Source organism: Zootoca vivipara, chromosome 3, assembly GCF_965207765.1.
Source record: "Zootoca vivipara chromosome 3, rZooViv2.hap1.1, whole genome shotgun sequence".
Lineage (NCBI taxonomy): Eukaryota > Metazoa > Chordata > Lepidosauria > Squamata > Lacertidae > Zootoca > Zootoca vivipara.
The window spans coordinates 93487568-93506799 of record NC_142586.1 but is presented as its reverse complement, the minus strand read 5'-3'; the positions used below and the strand labels follow the sequence as shown (position 1 = coordinate 93506799).

The window sequence follows — 19232 nt, the reverse complement described above, 5'->3', positions numbered from 1 at the left end:
TTTAAAAGAAACACAGGTTCCTTTATTTGCTTTCTGAACCATTAGGCTCTATTGAAGTCATAATTTTATGCTTTTGTCTGCAACCAAAAGAGCTGGAAACTTATAAAAAGACCTTGGAGTGCCCTGTTATTTTCAGTTTTTTCATAAATTCATCTCGCTGGCAGTCTTCAAAGACAAGTGAACTAAAAGTGGAACAGCTTTCCTAGCCAAACAATAAATTGGCACAAGTACCCCAGCAATCACCCTGCTTTCTAGTGATTCCATCTGAGCCCATCTGTTTTCAGAAACAGAAGCAAACTTAGCAGCTCCTGAGATGTTTTTAAAAAAGAGATTTTTGAAAGGAAAGACAAAACATTCTGTACTCTAGTCTTCTGCATGGATAATGTGACACTTAAATTATTCTTTCTAGTTAGACTGCTGTATCCTCAGGAGGTTAATGGGAAGTTTTATTTTTAAATAACTGACAACTACATCAGCAAAAATGATTTCAGAGCTTCAGACAATGCATTAGTCATAATTGCTAGAAATTATAAAAGAGGGAGCTCAGTACACTGAAAGCATCTCAAGCTTCCTATTAAAAACCATATGCATTTTGTAACAAGGATGTCTTCAGCCTATGAGTTACTTCATTCAGTTGTTCATTTAGGACAGCTTTATTAGGCACACGAGGCTGTGTGACTAGGCCATGCCCACCTGCCACTCAAGTAATGACATAGGACATCAAGCCCAGGACAGACAACCGCAAAGGAACATCAGGCACCTCCTGGTTATTCATTTTCAGGTGTGGCTTGCATTCAGCATTTAGCACCAATACAAGCCATACTGCTTGTAACAGACATCAGATCTGCTATGGAAGTTGGATTGGAAGGCTTAGCTACTTTTGGATCTGGCTCTCTGCCTGAAAGTGGTCTCCCACCTCCCTTACAGACTGTACAGGACACAAGGGGGACAATTCCATATGGAAAGTAAAGAACATTCTGCTCTTAGATCTTAGAAGGTTCAATCACTTGGAGCATGCCTTGTACTTTCATTTGCCCCTATTATTTACATTTGAAGCCACTTGTACATTATAAACTCTCTAGACAGCTACTATTGTACAAAATGGCTAATATGCTTTCAGAAAGTTCTTCTCACATACGTTTATTTAAATACATATTTGAACTCCAATCATTTGTCCGAGCTTTTAGAGCACGGGTCCCCAAACTAAGGCCCAGGGGCCAGATGCGGCCCAATCGCCTTCTAAATCCGGCCCGCGGACGGTCCAGGAATCAGCATGTTTTTATAATAATAGAATGTGTCCTTTTATTTAAAATGCATCTATGGGTTATTTGTGGGGCATAGGAATTCGTTCATATTTTTCCCCAAAATATAGTCTGGCCCCCCACAAGGTCTGAGGGACAGTGGACTGGCCCCCTGCTGAAAAAGTTTGCTCACCCCTGTTTTAGAGAGTAGCAATATGTCTGTAAAGAAAATATTTTCCAGAATAAAGTGTGAAGTGTGTGTGTGTGTGTGTTTGTAGGTGTGGCCATAAATAATTTTAGTACTGAATTCTGTATCATTAATAAACAAAAAGAGGTTCAATGAAAGAAGTTAGATTGCCCTTGAGGTTGTATGATATGCATGTACAAATGTTTGGGTCTTCAATACAAAATCCCAAACAACTGGCATTTCAATCACTTAGCATCAGCTACAGACTGACTTCTATGCTACAAATTAAGGTAAAATTGAGTGTACTATGAGAAAATGTCATACCTCAGGGGGGGAAAGGAAGCTGAACTCTCACCAAAACATTGTTATAAAGAGGAGGAGGAATGTAATTACAAGAGCTTGTTGCTTATGAGCTCTGGCAGTCTGAAAATTGTGCGACCGTCTATCAGTAACCTTTTGAGCTTATGTCTTTAGCAATACATGGGAAAGCCACTTGTATTTTGAAAAGGTAACATTTTCTTTGAGTGCATTTGAGGGCACAGAAGAATTAGAGTCCAGAGCAATAGTCTTGTTCATTGTTACTTCCAGCAACTGTGATGCCAACTTTCTCCAATCAGATGCAATAGAGAAGGATGACACCACTATATGTACAAGTAACCCAAGAATAAAAAGGAAACGGGAGTGCCTTAATAGTGTGCTGCACTAAATCCCTATCACCTTTTTATTTTATGAGTTACTTCTGCCCACAGGCACCATCAAAAACAACTGAATTCCATTTTATTCCAAAAATGACTATTAAAACTTACAAAAGGTAATCAAGAAACAGACCTCAGAGCACCTTATGACTAAGAACTCTGAGAATAAGATTGCTCAAGATCTGGACCAAGTTACCTGAGAGACCACCTTCCCCTTTATAGACCTAGGGAAATTGTGCTTTTGGTACCACACCCTACAAAATGTCCATGTTGAAAAAAGACATGGACAAACAGTTTGCAAGGGCGGAGCCCATACACTTTGCTTTGCATGTTATTGCAATGTGATGAGGAATGCTGGCGCTTTTGGAGTTTTTCAGAGACCCATTGAGTGCAAAGCCATCTATACAAATGGTGTGAATAAAGATTGTTGAACATGCCCCCTCCTCCAATTGTACAGTAATTTGGGGAGATGTAACTTTCTGTCATCTCCTGGATGTGTGACCAAGCAGTTTGCAGAGTTTATGAATAGTTCCTGCTGCATAGCCAACTGGTTCTTTAGCAACAACAAAATAAGGGGTCAGTTCAGGATGTTCAAGTTCAAGATCTGGCCTGAACTCAGGTATGGGATGGTGACAGAGAAGAAAGGTGGTATCCAAAACAAAGCAAGTCTAATAACATCTCATTCTAAATCCAGGAGGCTTTGCACATTGTCTTGAAATATAACAGTCCAGATTGTGAGTGACATTTTCACATTCCATTATAATAGCATAAGTGGTGGCACTGGGGGAACCCTGAAAGGAACAGTTCAGAAATTGGCAAGTATGACTAAATTCAAACTGCATTAAGTGCAGATACTGGCCCCATTAATTTCAAAGGGACTTAATGTGTTTTTAATCTTGTCTAGAGTGTGGCTTTTGACTTCTGTTTGCTTTTATTAGCAACTTTAGTTGTGAAAATGCTTGGCCCCTTTTAAATCAGGAACCATCACAGAAGGAATTTTGTAAATGGAAGGTACATGTTCTCAATTTGCCATCGAGGGGAGACCTGAAAAAGAAACAGTGTGACTGCTGATTAATTTTTCATATGATCCTGGATGCTATACAGAATAGAAAATAGGATTTAAAAACACACTGGCATGGATCCAGAGATGTTTTGCAGGAGCGGAAAGGCTCCTTGCTTGCACAAGGAAGCCCTGCTGACTTTCCTCAGCCTACTGCAAGCCTTCCATGCCCCATCATACACCATTCCAGAGGGTCCCTTGGCAATGTGCGAGTGGCCACCCTACTCTATGTAGAGCCAATACCAGCTGATGAGACTGTATGGGTGCAGCTACATTGCCTTCCTGATTTCCTAGTGGTGCACATTGCTGCTACTTACCAAGAGGGGAAAGGGCGAGGCAGTGGGGAGCTTGGTGTGGTGTGGCTCCAACCATGGAGCCAATCCGGTGCTTCCACCTGCTATGCCCACATCATGCAGAGCTCCCCCACTGCCTTGTCCTTCCTCCTTTTCTTCTTGCTAACTGGTAGCATGGTTGCAGCATTGAGAAACTGGGTCATCAACGCAGCCCCATTCACACCACCCCGCTGGCCACTACTGCAAAACACCTTTGGCAAGGTATCTCCACAATAAATTTATTGTAGTTTATCAAAATCTGTAACCCTGATTCATTCTATTTAAGGTCAGACAATGCAACCTTGAATAGTGAATGCTTCATAATTCATGTTGCTTTATTTTTTTATACTTTTGCGAAATCTCCGCTTCTACGTTCTTGCTAATCTCCGTTTCAGCCAATGACTGAAAATTCAACAATTAGGCTAATTTATTTAAGTGCAGTAATTACTATAAAAAGATTCACTTTGAAGTGATTAAAGCAGCAGTCTGGCACCTCCTTTCTAAATTTAATGAATCATGAAAATAAATCAAATGGGTTTTAAGTAAAAATGCCCATGCATAATCTGCTCTCAACTTTAATGGAGTGACCATAAAAATCTATATCTTATTATGAACCAATGCACATTGGGTACATGAGTGGCTTCATCAAGAGTGTTACTGTGTGTGCACATGCATGTGCATGCACAAGTATTCATGTACCCAACCAATACATGTATTTTCAGGTCTTGAGCTGAGAGTTACAGCATGCCACAGAACCAAGGAAACTGATAATAGCACCAGTTATCAGGGAATTAGCAAGCAGATAAGAGACAAGTATTAGAATAAAAAATTAACAAGTTTATTGCAAAAAACAGAGAGAGAGAGAGAGAGAGAGAGAGAGAGAGAGAGAGAGAGAGAGAGAGAGAGAAAAGAATGCAATCATCTTGTTCTGGCAACTTTTACTGCAATGCACTCTATATGGATTACTGCATTGGGGCATCCTTTGTGCTTGGTCTAGGAACTGCAACTAGTGCATAATGCTGCAGCACAATTGCTGACAGGCATGAGACCCTGTCAGCATATTACACCTCTGCTCCATTTGCCTGCACTGGCTGCCAATTTGTTACCAGGCCTGATTCAAAGTGTTGCCATCCATATAGAAAGCCCTTAGGAAGAAACCTAGGAAGCTACCTTATACCTTATATCTAAGAGTTGATTGTTGATCCTTTGGCTGTTAAACCTTTGGTTTTAATCTACTGGTGGCTTTGATTTGTTGGTAGTGATTGATTGCTCTCATGTTGTTGTTGTTTTACTTTAAATATATTGCATGTTCCTTTCAATTGCATTTGGGGGGAAAGGAGAATATAAATAGGTAGTTAAAATAATAATATTTCAAATAATAAATACAAAAAAACATCAGTGCAAGTGGCTAGCTGCAACACCAAGATATTTTGTGTGTGTGTGTGTGTGTATCCCCACCCACCCACATATAGCAGCCTCAAATTGTACAAAAGAGAAATATTAGCTTACATTACTTTTTGAAACGAGTTTCCACACTTATCATTATGTCTGCACCCTGGGATATACATATATGCATGATTTGAAAGTGTTAGTGATCACTTCATTCTACCACTCCTGCAAGTTTCACGCAGTAATCTTATTACTGCAGCGGAGGGAGAGACTGGCAATCATTCTGCTGACTTGACTAAAACTGTCACTTGCATTAATCCTCAGTTTGAACGTGCACTAAAAACAGAACAGCGACAGCTGAGATTTTTCTTTTAAAAGCCCTTTCCATCTAAATTTAGAAACGCCTGTGCCGAGTCTCACAGGGATCATTACACATACTGCCAGGGCGTCCATAAATAACCACGACAGCTCCCCTGGTAACAACACATAACACACGCTCTGGATTGCTGGGAATTCAGTGCTCCCTGTGCAGCTGGGATGCTCTCAGCTGTCGAGGCTTAATTTTTAAAGGCAATTTCACCTCACTGGCCTGGATAAAATTATAAAAAGAGCTGTGAAATGTTTTAGCTGTGGAGGTTTTTTAGCTGTTGCTGTGTGTCCTTTTTTTATTATATTAGTAAGATGGCAGCTAAATTCTTCCACTGAAACAAAATAATGAGAGTCTGAGCATCAATCAAAGGGAGTATTTGTGGGCACAAGGGAGGTGTGCCAATGTGCAGCTGCTCTTTGTCAGCCTATGGTCAACACCGGATACCTTTGTTCCTATGGAGATTTAATAGATGTGTTAATTTTTATAGTGCAAAGTAACATTATCTTTCTCCCTTCTCTCTTTTCCAATCTTTCTCTCTTTCTATCTCCCTGCCCCCCCTTCTCCCCTCTGCTCTTTAGGTGGGAGAGTTCAGGGCTCATGCAGCTGAATGGACAGCCAACGTCACGGCAGAGTTCAAAGAAACACGTAGACGCCTGAGTGTGGAGATTTACGACAAGTTCCAGCGGGCTACCTCCATCAAAAGGAAGCTCTCTGCAGAAATGGCAGTGAACCACAGCCAAGACCTGACTCCTTGCAAGAGAACCTTGTCTGTCAACCACCTCACCAGCGAGAAAGACCTCTTGCCTGCCATCACAAAGACGGACAGCATTTATATGAATGGCTTGACTCCTCACTGTGCAGCAGAAGAGATTGCTGTCATTGAAAACATCAAGTAGCACTGACTTTGAATCCTGATCTTTTAATAAGAAGAAGCCTATGGTTTAGACTTTACCTTGTAGTTCCTGATATTTTTTTTCCCCTTGTCCATAACCGATGCTAATAGCATTATTTTTTATCATGTGCATGAATTCCAACAGAAATCCACCCACAATAAGGATTCAGAGTCACCATCGTATCTCTTGAAAGACACAAAATGAATGGCACTTCTGTCATTGACAAATGCTGGAACAAGCAATGTTTGATGCCTTTTTTGTGCCCAGACTGTTTCTTCATCTCTCCTAATGTGCCATAAGGCGTTAAGAATGAATACTGCTGGTTTAGGTTAACAATGTAGCTTTGAGGGATCAGTCCTTAAACTTTTCAGGGTCTACCTTACCAAGCCTAGGAACGGACCGTGTATGGACTACAATCTATATGTAAATGGCAAGAAAATCTTATGCAGCCTTTTACCTAAGAAAATTTTGTCAGTGCCTTATCTTTTAAAGAAACAGAACCTCTATAACTCTCATAATGGTTTTTTGTTTGTTCTTTTGTTCGTTGGTTCTTGCATGAGTAACATATCTCATTTTGATATTTCATCTAGACCATAACAATCATGTTTTAAGGGTGTCTAAAGCTGAGGATACCAGCATTAAGAAACTGATGCCAAATCCAAAAACATCACAGCACCGCTTCTAAGTCTAGCTTTAAAGGCACTGCAATTACCAGGGTTGCAAAAGGTGTCTCCCTGCAAGTAGGTTTCTTTTCTTTTTTTATTACTCAGGTGCAGAGTATGTACGCTCAACAGACCTGTAGAATTCATGGATCCATTTCAGGTCTCGTTACTTAAGCCGTAGTTGGCAGTTCAGTCCCATGCATCATATACCAAATATCTTCAGTTTTGTATTATTAACCAATTTGATAGGTAAGATTAACTTGGTGCAATCAAAAGACTCGTTTTACACAGAAACAACATGAAACAATCCTGAATTATCAGCATTTCTATTAAAACTCCATGCTGCTGGCAGATAAGGATTTGAAATTTTCATTGTTTTAGCCACGTCATGCCATAGGCTATTTTAGCACAGGGGTCCCGCCGGCTGATTGCTTTCCTGAATGTTACATCATACGTTTTTGCCCATTCTGGAGCTGGGATTAAAAGTGGGAATGCAGCTGAAACTGGCATCACTGTGACTTTCTACATCAAGAATATAGACGGTATCTGAACACAAATGCAGGCGTGAAAAACAGTTGACCAATAGCACAATCTGCTTATAATTGAATATTTGGGTAGAATAGGCTGATACACAGATCTGAAACCAATCCTTGGGATTTCTTTAATTGTTTTAAAGAGGGGGGGACATTAATTTTATAGCCTCTTGTGTCTTTTGTTTCTAAGTGTTTGCAAGATTCAGAAGGAATGCAGGATTTTTAAATAACGGAATGGATTGTCTTTTATTTTTTTCCACCATTTTATTCTATTTCATCCTGGCTGTATATAAAACAAATATAATACCCCTTAAGAGATTAATAGGCAGCCTGATCCTCAAAGCATAACTATGATGCAAACTTCATTGAAATCAGAGGCTTGCATCTGTAGAGCTGATTGAGGCCTGCACCCTTGGATCTGACCATCTAAAGCAAAATGGGACTTTCAATTGGACACGACTCAAGTAACAAATCCATTCTGTCTGATTACTGAATAGCATTATGAACTATGAATGTTAAATGTACGGATACTTCATCTTCTTTTCTAACAAATCTAAGTTATCAGTGTAAATAGCAATCAATGACGAGTTACTGAGAGTGTACATCTCAAATCAGCAAAGTTCCATTAACGATTACCAGGCCAGGCTCATCAAAGGAAAGGCCCCTCCCCACTATTTCTCCCAGCACAGTGTTCTGAATGTTGACATGGTAGGAAAGGTCCTCTTGCCATGCATAAACTGTGAATTGTAATGAAAATGAAAATAATAAAGTTTTTAATTAAAACATGCCTTACCGAGTTTCCTGTTTATCGACATTAAAACCCTGAGAAATCTATTGTAAAAAATAGCACAGTGGATTAGGATAGCTTTGCACCAAGTTACAGCCTTAATTTTAGCAAACAAAACTAATTATTTTGGCAGATATAAAATAATAGGTCCTCTTAGCACCAACTTGTTTCTTCTTCCATGAAAAAATGCACCTTTTTCATATTACATTTGCATATGCATATTGCATTTCATAATTGCTATTGCATTATGTTTGTCTTAAACACATTGGCTATGATAAAGTGAGTCCCCTTCAGCTACGCTGAAGAGATTGGGTGCATGCAGTTGTGCTTTATTTTCCTGTTGCTACATATCGGGCCCAGCTTTGAATTGGTTTTGCAAGCTATTTTTCAGACATGGACAGCATTTAAATAGCATCCTGAAATTCAGGCTAAGATGCTACCTTTTTTGCAAGTCAGTTGCATTTGCAAATAATCTGTTCACACTTCTTTGAACTGGGGTTCTGATGTGAAAATTGGTCCTTAGAAAGTAATGGAAATGGCTGCCAAATAACATCTTAAGTCTTTAGCTGTTAGATTGTTTTGGATTAAGTCCATTTCGAAGTCCATGGGTACTCAAATCTGCATGTGGATCTTTTACAGAAAGCAATGGGAAAGTAGGGTGAGGAGAGGGCCATAGCTAAATGGGAGAGCATTTGCATTGCCTGCAGAAGTTTCCAGGTTTAGTCCCTGGCATTTCTAAAATCCTGGAGAACTGGCAGTGAATTTACATAATACTGAGCTATATAGACCTGACTCAGTATAAGTTAGCTTCCTGTGTTTCTGTTCTATGCTGCGGAGAACTGTGCACACTTTTGAGCACACTTCATACTCGAAACTGGACACTGGGTTCTTGCAAAGGTGATAAAACTTTGCCAGGGCTGTACCACTTGTGCAATGGAATAATTCTCCATACAACAACTTCCATGGACACAGAACAATACCATGTCAATGAACCCTTTCTATGCACATGGTTCTTTTTAAATGGAGCATCAGTCCATTTAAGGCCACAATTTTTTTGTCATATTCAGAGCTGGGTGAGTGTGATAAAATCAGCGATATGCAATAAACAGCAGGCTTTTCAGGACATGGGACAGCACACAGGCAGAGCAGAATAGCTTAACCCTCACATGCAATATAGGTATAATAATTCCATCTTATATGACAAGAATCGTTATAGTGATGTGATTGTTAGTTGGCTTTCAGGTTGTATAAATTTACAAATTACGTTCTCTTTTTTTAAGTATCGGGAACAAAATATTGACCAAATGTGTGCTGCGTTGCTTCTGGCTGGGCTGGGCAGCTTGAGGACAACTATTTTTCTAGGCAGGAATGGTTGATGTTCCATGACAAATAATCAGGGACGAGATTCTCAGGTGTTACTGAAAGGAAGATCAAAGTCTATGGTTGCAGATTAGCCTTTCCCACCATGAATAACAATTTGAGCTGGCTTCCTCCTGATTTCCTAGCAGCTCCTACTCTTCAGGAAGTTATGACACCCTTAATCCTGTTCCAAGGCCTGGGCCATGACAACTCCTTTAGCCAAATAGCTCTGGATACATCAGAAACACATAAATGACCAGAGCTATGAATATAACTTCACACAGCACTCAAATTACTGGGGAATATAGGGAGGCAAAAAAATCAGCATAAAATGCTTTTGGTCCCCATCCCTCAGCAACCAGTTTTATCAATCTCTCCCCCTTTTCCCCATTTTATTGAAGCTCTCACTTTCAGCACAAAGATTGTTGCGGATTATCATGCGCATGAATGATTCTCTGGACATGAAAACTGTGCTGCTTTCTTCCCTCTCACCCTTGGCAGAACTGCCTGGTCAGATGTGAAGAAAGCAGCTGTATACAGTCATACCTCGGGTTACAGCTGCTTCAGGTTGTGTTTTTTTGGGTTGCGATCCACACCGAACCCAGAAGTACCGGAACGGGTTACTTCCTGGTTTTGGCACACGCGCGCACATGCAGAAGCACTAAATTGTGCTTTGCGCATGCGCAGAGTGCATCACGAATCACAACCCGCACGTGCGCAAACGCAGGTTGCGAATGCTGCGGGTTGCGAATGTGACTCCCGCACGGATCACGTTTGAAATGCAAGCGTCCACTGTATATGGTACCAACAGTGGAGGGAGGTTTATTGTAAGCTAGTGCAAAATCTATGTCTTCGTGGGTGTCACAGTACAGTGATGACTGGGCGAATCTTCTTTCGCGGTAGCCCGAAGTAAAACACCCAATGATCAGTTTATAAAGGGTTTATTTTGTTCCTTAGAAGGGTGTTTTTTGGAATTCATAAATGCTAAGCCATCATCCCGCTGACATATTCGGTGCTTCCAGGAAATATCCACGTTCATATTGTTAATGCAATGTGTTGCTACCGTACCCTAAACTGTAGATGAATTTACGAGACAAGTGGTTCTTGGAATATGAAACAGTAAACCTTATCAAGACAGACAGCAGCTGCAACAACTACCCAATATTGATAAAAATTAAGTCAGAGGAGTTGCTGACACACATAGATGACTGTCATAGATATTGGTGGTGTGCATTGGCTGTCTGGGAGGAAGGCTGAATAACTAGACCAGGCATGTCCAAAGTCCGTTTCAGGGGCTTAATCTGGCCCGCTGGTTGGTTTAACCCGGCCCCTGTGGCAGGTTGGCCTTTTGGTCGGCCCCCACGGCCCTTCACTTCATCAAATCTGGCCCTCTTTGAAAAAAGTTTGGACACCACTGAACTAGACATATTGGGGTGATTTGGATAACCCCCCCCCCAATACTGATTCAAAACCTGTCATCAATATCTCCTCAAGTCAGCTGAGGCCCCACAACACCTTCTGTTCCTTTAGTATTTCTGAACTCTGCAGTCCCACAAAGCTCTGTGTTTGATCTTTCCATCATCCTTGGCAATTGGCCCTGCTCACTGGGGCTAATGGAAGTTGTAGTTCACCAACATCTGGAGGGCCAAAGGTTCCCCAACACCTGTTCACTGGATTTTCAAGAAGTGAGGCTATCCAAAATGTTGACTAAAGAGGAGCTCCAAATTGTTTGTGTTTTGAATGAATGAGTGCAGTGGAGGATTTTTAAATTTAATTTAAGATGTGTTCCTTTAAATCCTGCATTGCTCAGCTTTACACATACACACACTCACAAACTAGAGCTGTTCAAAACTCCACAAGTATCATTCTGAACTGTCTCATGCCATAGGCCTATTGGAGGCCTGTAAGGCCTAACGCCTGAAAGGCTGCTGTGAAGCAAGCTGCAAAGGTTTTTTAAAATGTGCAAGCAAGCATACACAGCACTCTGCCACCTCTTAGCTATTTTACATTAGCTAAGAAAGACACAAACCCCTGTTCTACCTCTAAAAAAAAAAGGAAACTAATGTGAATTATGGAAGAACATGAATTCATTTTACTTCCCCCACAAAAGGCCACTGGACCTATTTGTCTGCAATTTGGCAGACTTAATCCACTCTGGAGGGGCTTGTTCACTTTGGCCAAAAGAGGAAAACTTTACAAAGGCAAAATTTTATTTTGTTAAATGAGAAAAATAATGAATGAGGAGCACAGAGTTCTGTTTTCTACAGAGCAGCTTGGAACACCAAACACAGACTGAACCAAAGAGTGTACGAGTGGCTCAGATCATAATTTTAAAAAACCAAATTGATAAAAGGCGAACCTTGTGGGGGGAGGACCTGTGCACAACCCTAATAGATATGTCAATAAAAGCTGGTCATCAACAAACATACAGTATATTGTGGGCGAGTAATTGTTGCAAAGCTACTTCACTCTGTAGGTGAAGCCCTAGAAAACCAAGACAACTATGAAAAATAACTTGCCCTGGTTAGAAGAGATTGTAACGGTACAGTGGTACCTTGGTTTACAAACACAATTGGTTCCGGAAGTCTGTACTTAACCTGAAGCGTACTTAACCTGAAGCGAACATTCCCATTGAAAGTAATGGAAAGCGAATTAATCTGTTCCAGGAGGGTCCATGGGGTACTCAACCTGAAGCGTACTTAACCCAAGGTATGAGTGTAATTGGTTCCGGAAGTCCATACTTAACCTGAAGCGTACTTAACCTGAAGTGAACTTTCCCATTGAAAGTAATGGAAAGTGGATTAATCCGTTCCAGACAGGTCCGCGGAGTACTTAAACTGAAAATACTCAAACCGAGGCGTACTTAAACCAAGGTATGACTGTACTTTACAATCTGACTGGTACTTTACCTCTGACCCAAACAAGGTGCACACTGGCAAGAGACTCTTGTGCTTTCCTATCGATTTTTCACACTTGCCTAAGAAATAATTCATCGTTGGCAGACAGCCATTTTACGTTACTGAAATTTATAATTACCTGGTTTGTCATATGAATTTGTCCAGTTTGTAATGCTTGGCTGCAGCATCATTTTTTAAGAAAAGTTTTCCAGATTAGAAAGTTGCAATGAGATTCTGAGCACCCACAGTCACTGTGTTCAGCAGACCAGGCAATTGAACGAAAAGAGCTCCTTTGTATCTGCACATACCTACAAATGTTAACTTTTTTTTTTCTAGAGCAACTCTCATTGAACTTATCACTAACTCTTGCAGTAGCTCCCACTGACTGCTGCTCCAAACTATGTTAGAACACTTGACCAAACAGCTTTTTGACTGGTAAATTGTGTCTTCCCTAAAAGAGGGCACATGTTGCGGTAAGACCTGGAGACCGATCCCCTGTGTTGTGGGTGGGTAAGACTGGTCAGCCACAACACCCGATTGGTAGGTCCCTCAATGTTGGGTTCTATCTGGCCAATGGGGCACAGTCCAAACAGATCGAGGGACCTATATATACCCATGCACGTGACCCACAGCGCCCTCTTTTGGCGCGTGCATTCGGAACAAGCTGTGCAGCCAAGATTACCTTCGACGGATTGTCCTGGTGATTTCTTTCCATTATCCCTTCTTTCCCTTCCATTCCTTCCAATTGTTTTCTTCTCCTCCTTGGTTAATTATTCCTTCCCCATCCCTTCCCCCTAGAGGGGCTTTCGCCCCACAGGGCTTTTGCCCCCTGAGCGCTCCGGGTCTGCAGAGCTTCCTGCTGCCCGCTTAATTTTCCCTTTGGGCCCTTTGCGCAGCGGCTTTTCTGTTTTTTCTTCCAGCTGTGGCTGCAGCTTCGGGGCTTTGAATTTATCAGGCAATTTGTGTGTTTTGTTGTCTGGGCTATTCTGTCCAGCCGATCGCTTTCGGCATCTTTGAGAGTTCCCTCTCTGAGCGATTAGCTAATTTTCAGTTACCCTTCTGCTTGGGGGCTGGTGGGGAATTTCATTGGGCCGGGAAACCCCCCCCCCTTGTTAGCCCGATCGCCATTTTGTTTTCCTTTTCCATTTTGGGGGAGGTTTTAGCCCCAGCTAATTTGGCGGGAGCGCCATCTTGTTTGTATTTGGGAAGTACAAAGAGTGCCTGAAAGGCTCTGCAATGCTCTTCTACATCTGGCAGATTAAGAGAACCAGGGCCTCCAAATAATATGGCTCGATTCTGTCCCATGACAGAAAACATTATTTTTTCTCAGCCTAATAAAAAATCAGTTGGTGAAGCAGCTGGACAGAACCTTAAATGTGTATGTACAGCTACAGAAAGCCTTGTATTATTGATTGATTGAATTTATATACCGCCCAATACTCAAGGTCCACAAACAACAATATTCTGGAGATCCCGAGCCATAAGGTGGCTAGATTGGCCTCAACTAGGGCCAGGGCCTTTTCAGTATTGGCCCCAACTTGGTAGAACGCTCTTTCACAGGAGACCAGGGCCCTGCGGGATTTGTCATCTTTCCGCAGGGCCTGCAAGACAGAGCTGTTCCGCCTGGCCTTTGGGTTGGACTTAGTCTGACCCCTGTGTTTTCCTCCCTCATGGCTTGGATTTATGGACTACTTAAAATCAGGTTGCATTTTAAATTTTAATACTGTGTTTTAATCTGTATTTTAATCAATTGCTTTTTATGTTTTATTGTAATTTTATTGGTGTGAGCCACCCTGAGCCTGGTTTTCACTGGGGAGGGTGGGGTATAAATAAAAATTTTTTATTATTATTATTATTATTATTATTATTATTATTATTATTATTATACCCAGAGGTAGTGCTTTTTTCTGAGGAGGGGTGCAGGGGTACGCATACCCCTAAACATTTTGTGAATCTAAGTTTGGCCTCATTGAGGGGCAGTGTTTCAATATGATTAGGAAAATGAGAGTACCCCTAAACATTTTTTTAAGGGAAAGAAAAAGGGGGGAGCACTGCCTAGAGGTCTCAGGGCAGTTATTCCAAATTTTGCCTTCAGAAAGCAATAAGATCAGACTTTTGTAGTTTCTGCAGGCAAGATGTAAGCCTCAGTGATGCCCATGGAAAATCAGCAAAAGCTACAAAAATCCACAAGTCAGAGTCCAAATTGTTGAGTTCACATTGGAATATATTATGTTCCTGCTTTCGTCACGTCTGAGAATTGATTGATTAGCTCAGTTAATCCTAACATACAGGACGTACATATTTTTGCATTTGCTTGAAAGATTACCGGGATGTCTGTATCATGTATAACACCATTGCTAATCCTAAAGGAATGCAGCATTTCCAACACCTAGCTTGCTTGTGACACGTCTTGTAGTCAGAGGTTTGCAAATAGCACCTGCCCAATTACTCCCATTTCATTTATGGCTCCTAGGGACACAAAAACCCCTTTTCACTTCCCACATACAGCCCTTTTCTCTTCAGCTAGTTATACCTCAATAATAGGAGCTTAAAACCCATGCCTATGAACTAAACTACTTTTGCTTCTTGCTTTTATATTTCAATACTTTTTTTCTCACAATCTTCAAAGGCCTTCAAAGATTATCAGCCAGCTTCAGCTAGTAATAAATTGTAGAGGGGAGAATAGTATTTGGCCATGATTGCAGCAATGAATGCAAGTTATATGGAAACCTCATTGAGCAGATTTCCAGCTCTTCATGTTTACAGTCTTATCAATGGAATAAGCAGGTTAGTCAAGGTTCGTATGTCTCACCACATTGTGCTTATGTGTCACACAAACATAAAAATAACCCTGCAGGATCAGGCCATAGGCACATGTTTTCATGTTTTACTTCTGCTGGTAAATTCTAACACCAGTGAGATATTCCTAAAAAGTGATGAATTTTGCTAGCTCGGTTCTTAATCTGAGCTAATCCCAGAGAACAAATATGTAACTTTCAACTCATCCTCCTATCAGATCTTCCTTTTGTTAAATAGGCCATAACAATTCTTTCATCAGTGATAAATAATATTTTCCGGGGAATGAATTTCAGACTCAAATTACTTTTCTAATTATAAATTAGAATGGTGTTCATGGCTGCGTTTTAATTAATGGTAATTAGACATTTCTAAATAGCAAGTCTGAAAATGGTTTCCAAATAGAGAGAATATTTAATGACCGCAAGATGCAAGTTTCTTCCTATTTTTCCCAAATAAATACATTTTGTGGTTTATCAATAAAGCTGAATTTAATATTAGAAGCTATTATCCTATATTTAAATTTAAATAGTTATAGCACCTGCTGTGGCTGTAGAGACCAGTACGGGAGAGATATGTTTTGTTGCAGCTGGGGCAGATGAAGGCGTCCAGTTGTGTTGTTGCAGCTGCACCATGGTGTTTTTCTCTCTCTCTGCTCCTCCCAGCAGTCATTCCTCCTCTGGTCACCGCTGTGGATACACAACCTGATGTGGTCGTCACATCACAAATAAATCATAAATCATATAAAATAATTAACAAACCATCAATACAACAATTACAATCTGTAAAACTCTATTAACAAAACAGCAACTATTTTTTTTTGCTAAACATCACAATTACAAGAAAAATCATATTATTATTATTATTATTAACAAATCAATACCTCACGTACAAAGCAATGTTTCTTAGTAAAGAGCTCCATGATATATTTCCAGAAGTGGTTTTCACGTCATGTGATAGCTCAACTATAATGTGCAAATTAGCAGTTGAGGAAACATCAGGGTAAAATAATAAACTGTCGTGTGAATGCAGCCCCGTTCTTCAGTGGCACAGAATTACTGTGGTTGGTTGTGTGTCTGGATGAGACCTTTGACATCCCAGCTGCAGAGAGTTGAGTAGATGGCCTTTTTCTGGAGCATCATGCGTTATTTGAATCCAACTATTTTTATCAGGCCCTTTGCTGTAAAAAAAATAAAATAAAAAATGTGTGTGCCTGAAGACATCTCCCAGCTGGCTGCAAGGAAAGAGTTGCTCTTTAGATTTTCCATATAGAAGAGGCTTCTTTTCAGTGATCACCACACCTCCACCCTCAGGGAGGACTCCAAAGTGGACTTCCCTGTACCATGCTTCACTTTGCTTCATTGTGATGCTGCTGCTAACTCAAAGAAAGCCATTAAAAATAAATGCCAGAGAAGAAAAGAAAAAGAAATCGCAACCCAAAGCACGGCATAATATCTGGAGAACTGAATAAAGCTCTCCCTGAAAATATGGGGGGGGGGGCAAGCTGGAAGGTACGTAGGCAAGGAAAAGAAGTAACTACAAAGTGGTAAAAAGTTAGTAATAACACTACTGTGTTTTTCTGCCTTATCATCCATCAACCAACCTCCAATGAATGTGCTTCTTTTTTGGGTGGGCGGGGGCTGAAAATCAGGCTTGACAAGGAATATCAAAAAGGCTCATGAGTTTACTATTTCTGAATCCCTATAGAGATGCACCCTAGCAGCACCAAGACCTCCATGCAGACTGGGAACTTCTGTACGGGGAGAGGGATTCACATCAGCACAAGCCCTATGCAAAGACTTCTGCTTGTGCAATGGGACTTTTACCTCTCTCCCAGTGCACCCACGCAGCCCTATATTAGTGGGGCTGGGGCACTTAGCTATGATGAAGCTAAAATGCTTGCACAAATGGAACATTCCTCGTAGCTCAGTGCTAAATTCTACCTGGCCTGGGCGGGAGGTGTTTTGAGGAGGAAATGAATGGGAGCTAACAGGAGTCCATAACGAATGTGTCCCATTGATTTTAATGGGACTCAGGTATCATTGACTTGCTACGGATGAATCTTTTTTTAAAAAAATCTAAGCAGGGCTTTTGGCTCTGCACTGCTACTTCAGCAAATTGTGTTTATGTCCTTTTGTTTGCGTTTGGAGTTTATTTTGCTATGGGTTGAATGGTTCTCTGGAGTGGCAGGACATCAATATGGTTAATTAATAATGCATTAAAATAAATACATCTGCCACCTACTATATTACATGGAGGGCATAATCCAGAAGAAGAAAAACCAACCACCTTCCCTTACATGTCCCAGTGAATTTTAACAGTTCTATAGAATTTGGGAGTGCCAGAGACTATGGGGCCACAGTGCTGAGAACTTGGTGTGCCATCAAAGGAACGTCCTACTCTGTCGATGCTATTTAGAAATGTGACCCTGATAAAATCAATTGGGTTTTTTTTTTTTAAAAAAAAACCCGTTTTTATTTATTTTCATGGTACAGAAGGTTGCTGTGAACCACATTTTAATCTGGGGCCAGCTTGAAGGTTTCTGGACTAGAGATGCCTTGCAAGAGCACACTATGATGGCACAATGACCGTTCCCCACATAAAAGGGGAGGCGCATTTTGCGCGGCCGCGCGCAGCCCCCTAGGATCCCTGGGGCAGCCCTGGAAGTTCGGAGGCCGGCACTGCCTTCCCGGGCTGGATACTGGTGATCTCCGCCCACGCAGTTACCTGTCCAATGCAGCTCGGGGAGGCGTTGCCAGGGGGATTGGCCAGGTAGGAGGAGGTAACCTTACCTTGAACACGGCTGAAGCAGAGTCATTCCTGGGAAGCAGTCGACGGCTCCAGAAGCTTTCCCACAAAAACAACATTTGGAGATTTTTAAAGGGTGCCTCAAAAGGAAAAGCAGATGTTTATGTACCCGAATGAACCCCTGCACTTTTTTTAGTTTGTATCAAAAGTAGTTTCTACCTGGCTTCCTTCCCCAAGGCACCTTCTCTTTACTTGCCTACATAAGAGGAAGGCGCAGTACGAGATGTTGTTTGTGTATTGCCGTATCTGGGCCTTGCTTATAAACATAGCTGCCAAGTACCCCGTTTTCCCTGGGAAACCCCCCGTTTTTAGTTACCTTTTCCTGGTGGTCTCCCGTATCACTTCGTCTCCCGTTTTTCTCCGTTATTTTCTCCTGCCGACGGCCATTTTTTTTCTTTCCGATTTGCCCTTCTATGGGCACCAAAAGTGGCTGCCGCCGGCTTCAAAAGTTGCATCTACGCATGTCCGGAAGTGCATAGATGCGACTTCCAGTGTTGGCGGCGGCCATTTTTTGTGCCCATAGGTGGGCAGAGCGACACCGGAAGTTGCGTCGCCGCACTTCCTGACATGCATACAAGCGACTTTCGAAGCCGGCGGTGGCCATTTTTGGTGCCCATAGAAGGGCAAAGCGACACCGGAAGTTATGTCGACGCAACTTCCGGTGTCACACGGCTGCCGGTCCCGGAATCTGCAGTCCGGGACTTGGAAGGTAAGCTTATAAAAGGTAAGTTATAGGACTGTTGCAAGAAAGGTTAACTAGAAATTGCCTCCCACATTAAGGCTGTAATCCTGTACCCATGATCCTGGAAATAAGCACCACTGAACTCGATAGGACTTATTTCTGATTGAGCATGTATAGGATTGCACTATATTTCCCCCCCCCATATAATCAATTTAGTAATGTCGTATTGTTTGACAGATCTCTAAGTACTGACACTTCTTGCCTACTTTAACTCTGTCATCATACAATTATCTCAATGTAGAACAGTAATCCAAAACCTTTCCAGATCTCAATCTGCCTTTAACCCCAACCTGCTGCACGACACCCACTTGTATTTTCTTTTTTCAACTATATATGCCCATTTTTCTCCAATGCCCCTAGTGAAGCTACATGTGTTCTGCTTTTGGTCATGTTGATATTAATGCATGAGACACACAGATTAACTTAGATGGTACCCCCTCCTTGGCCAACCTTAAGACGTAGAGGAATATATACATGCTGT

At 41.4% G+C, this 19232-nt stretch overlaps 1 protein-coding gene across 2 annotated transcripts in view; it reads left to right on the top strand.

The window, feature by feature from the left end:
• KCNK2 (potassium two pore domain channel subfamily K member 2) overlaps nucleotides 1-8150 on the top strand; it is a 93934-nt gene extending 85784 nt beyond the window's left edge. For both annotated transcript variants that reach the window (XM_088666686.1, XM_035111326.3), the window contains exon 7: nucleotides 5853-8150. In XM_088666686.1, coding sequence (XP_088522812.1) covers nucleotides 5853-6170 — 318 coding nt within the window. In that variant the 3' untranslated portion in view covers nucleotides 6171-8150. The remainder of the gene's footprint in view (nucleotides 1-5852) is intronic.
• The last annotated feature ends 11082 nt before the right edge of the window (nucleotides 8151-19232 follow it).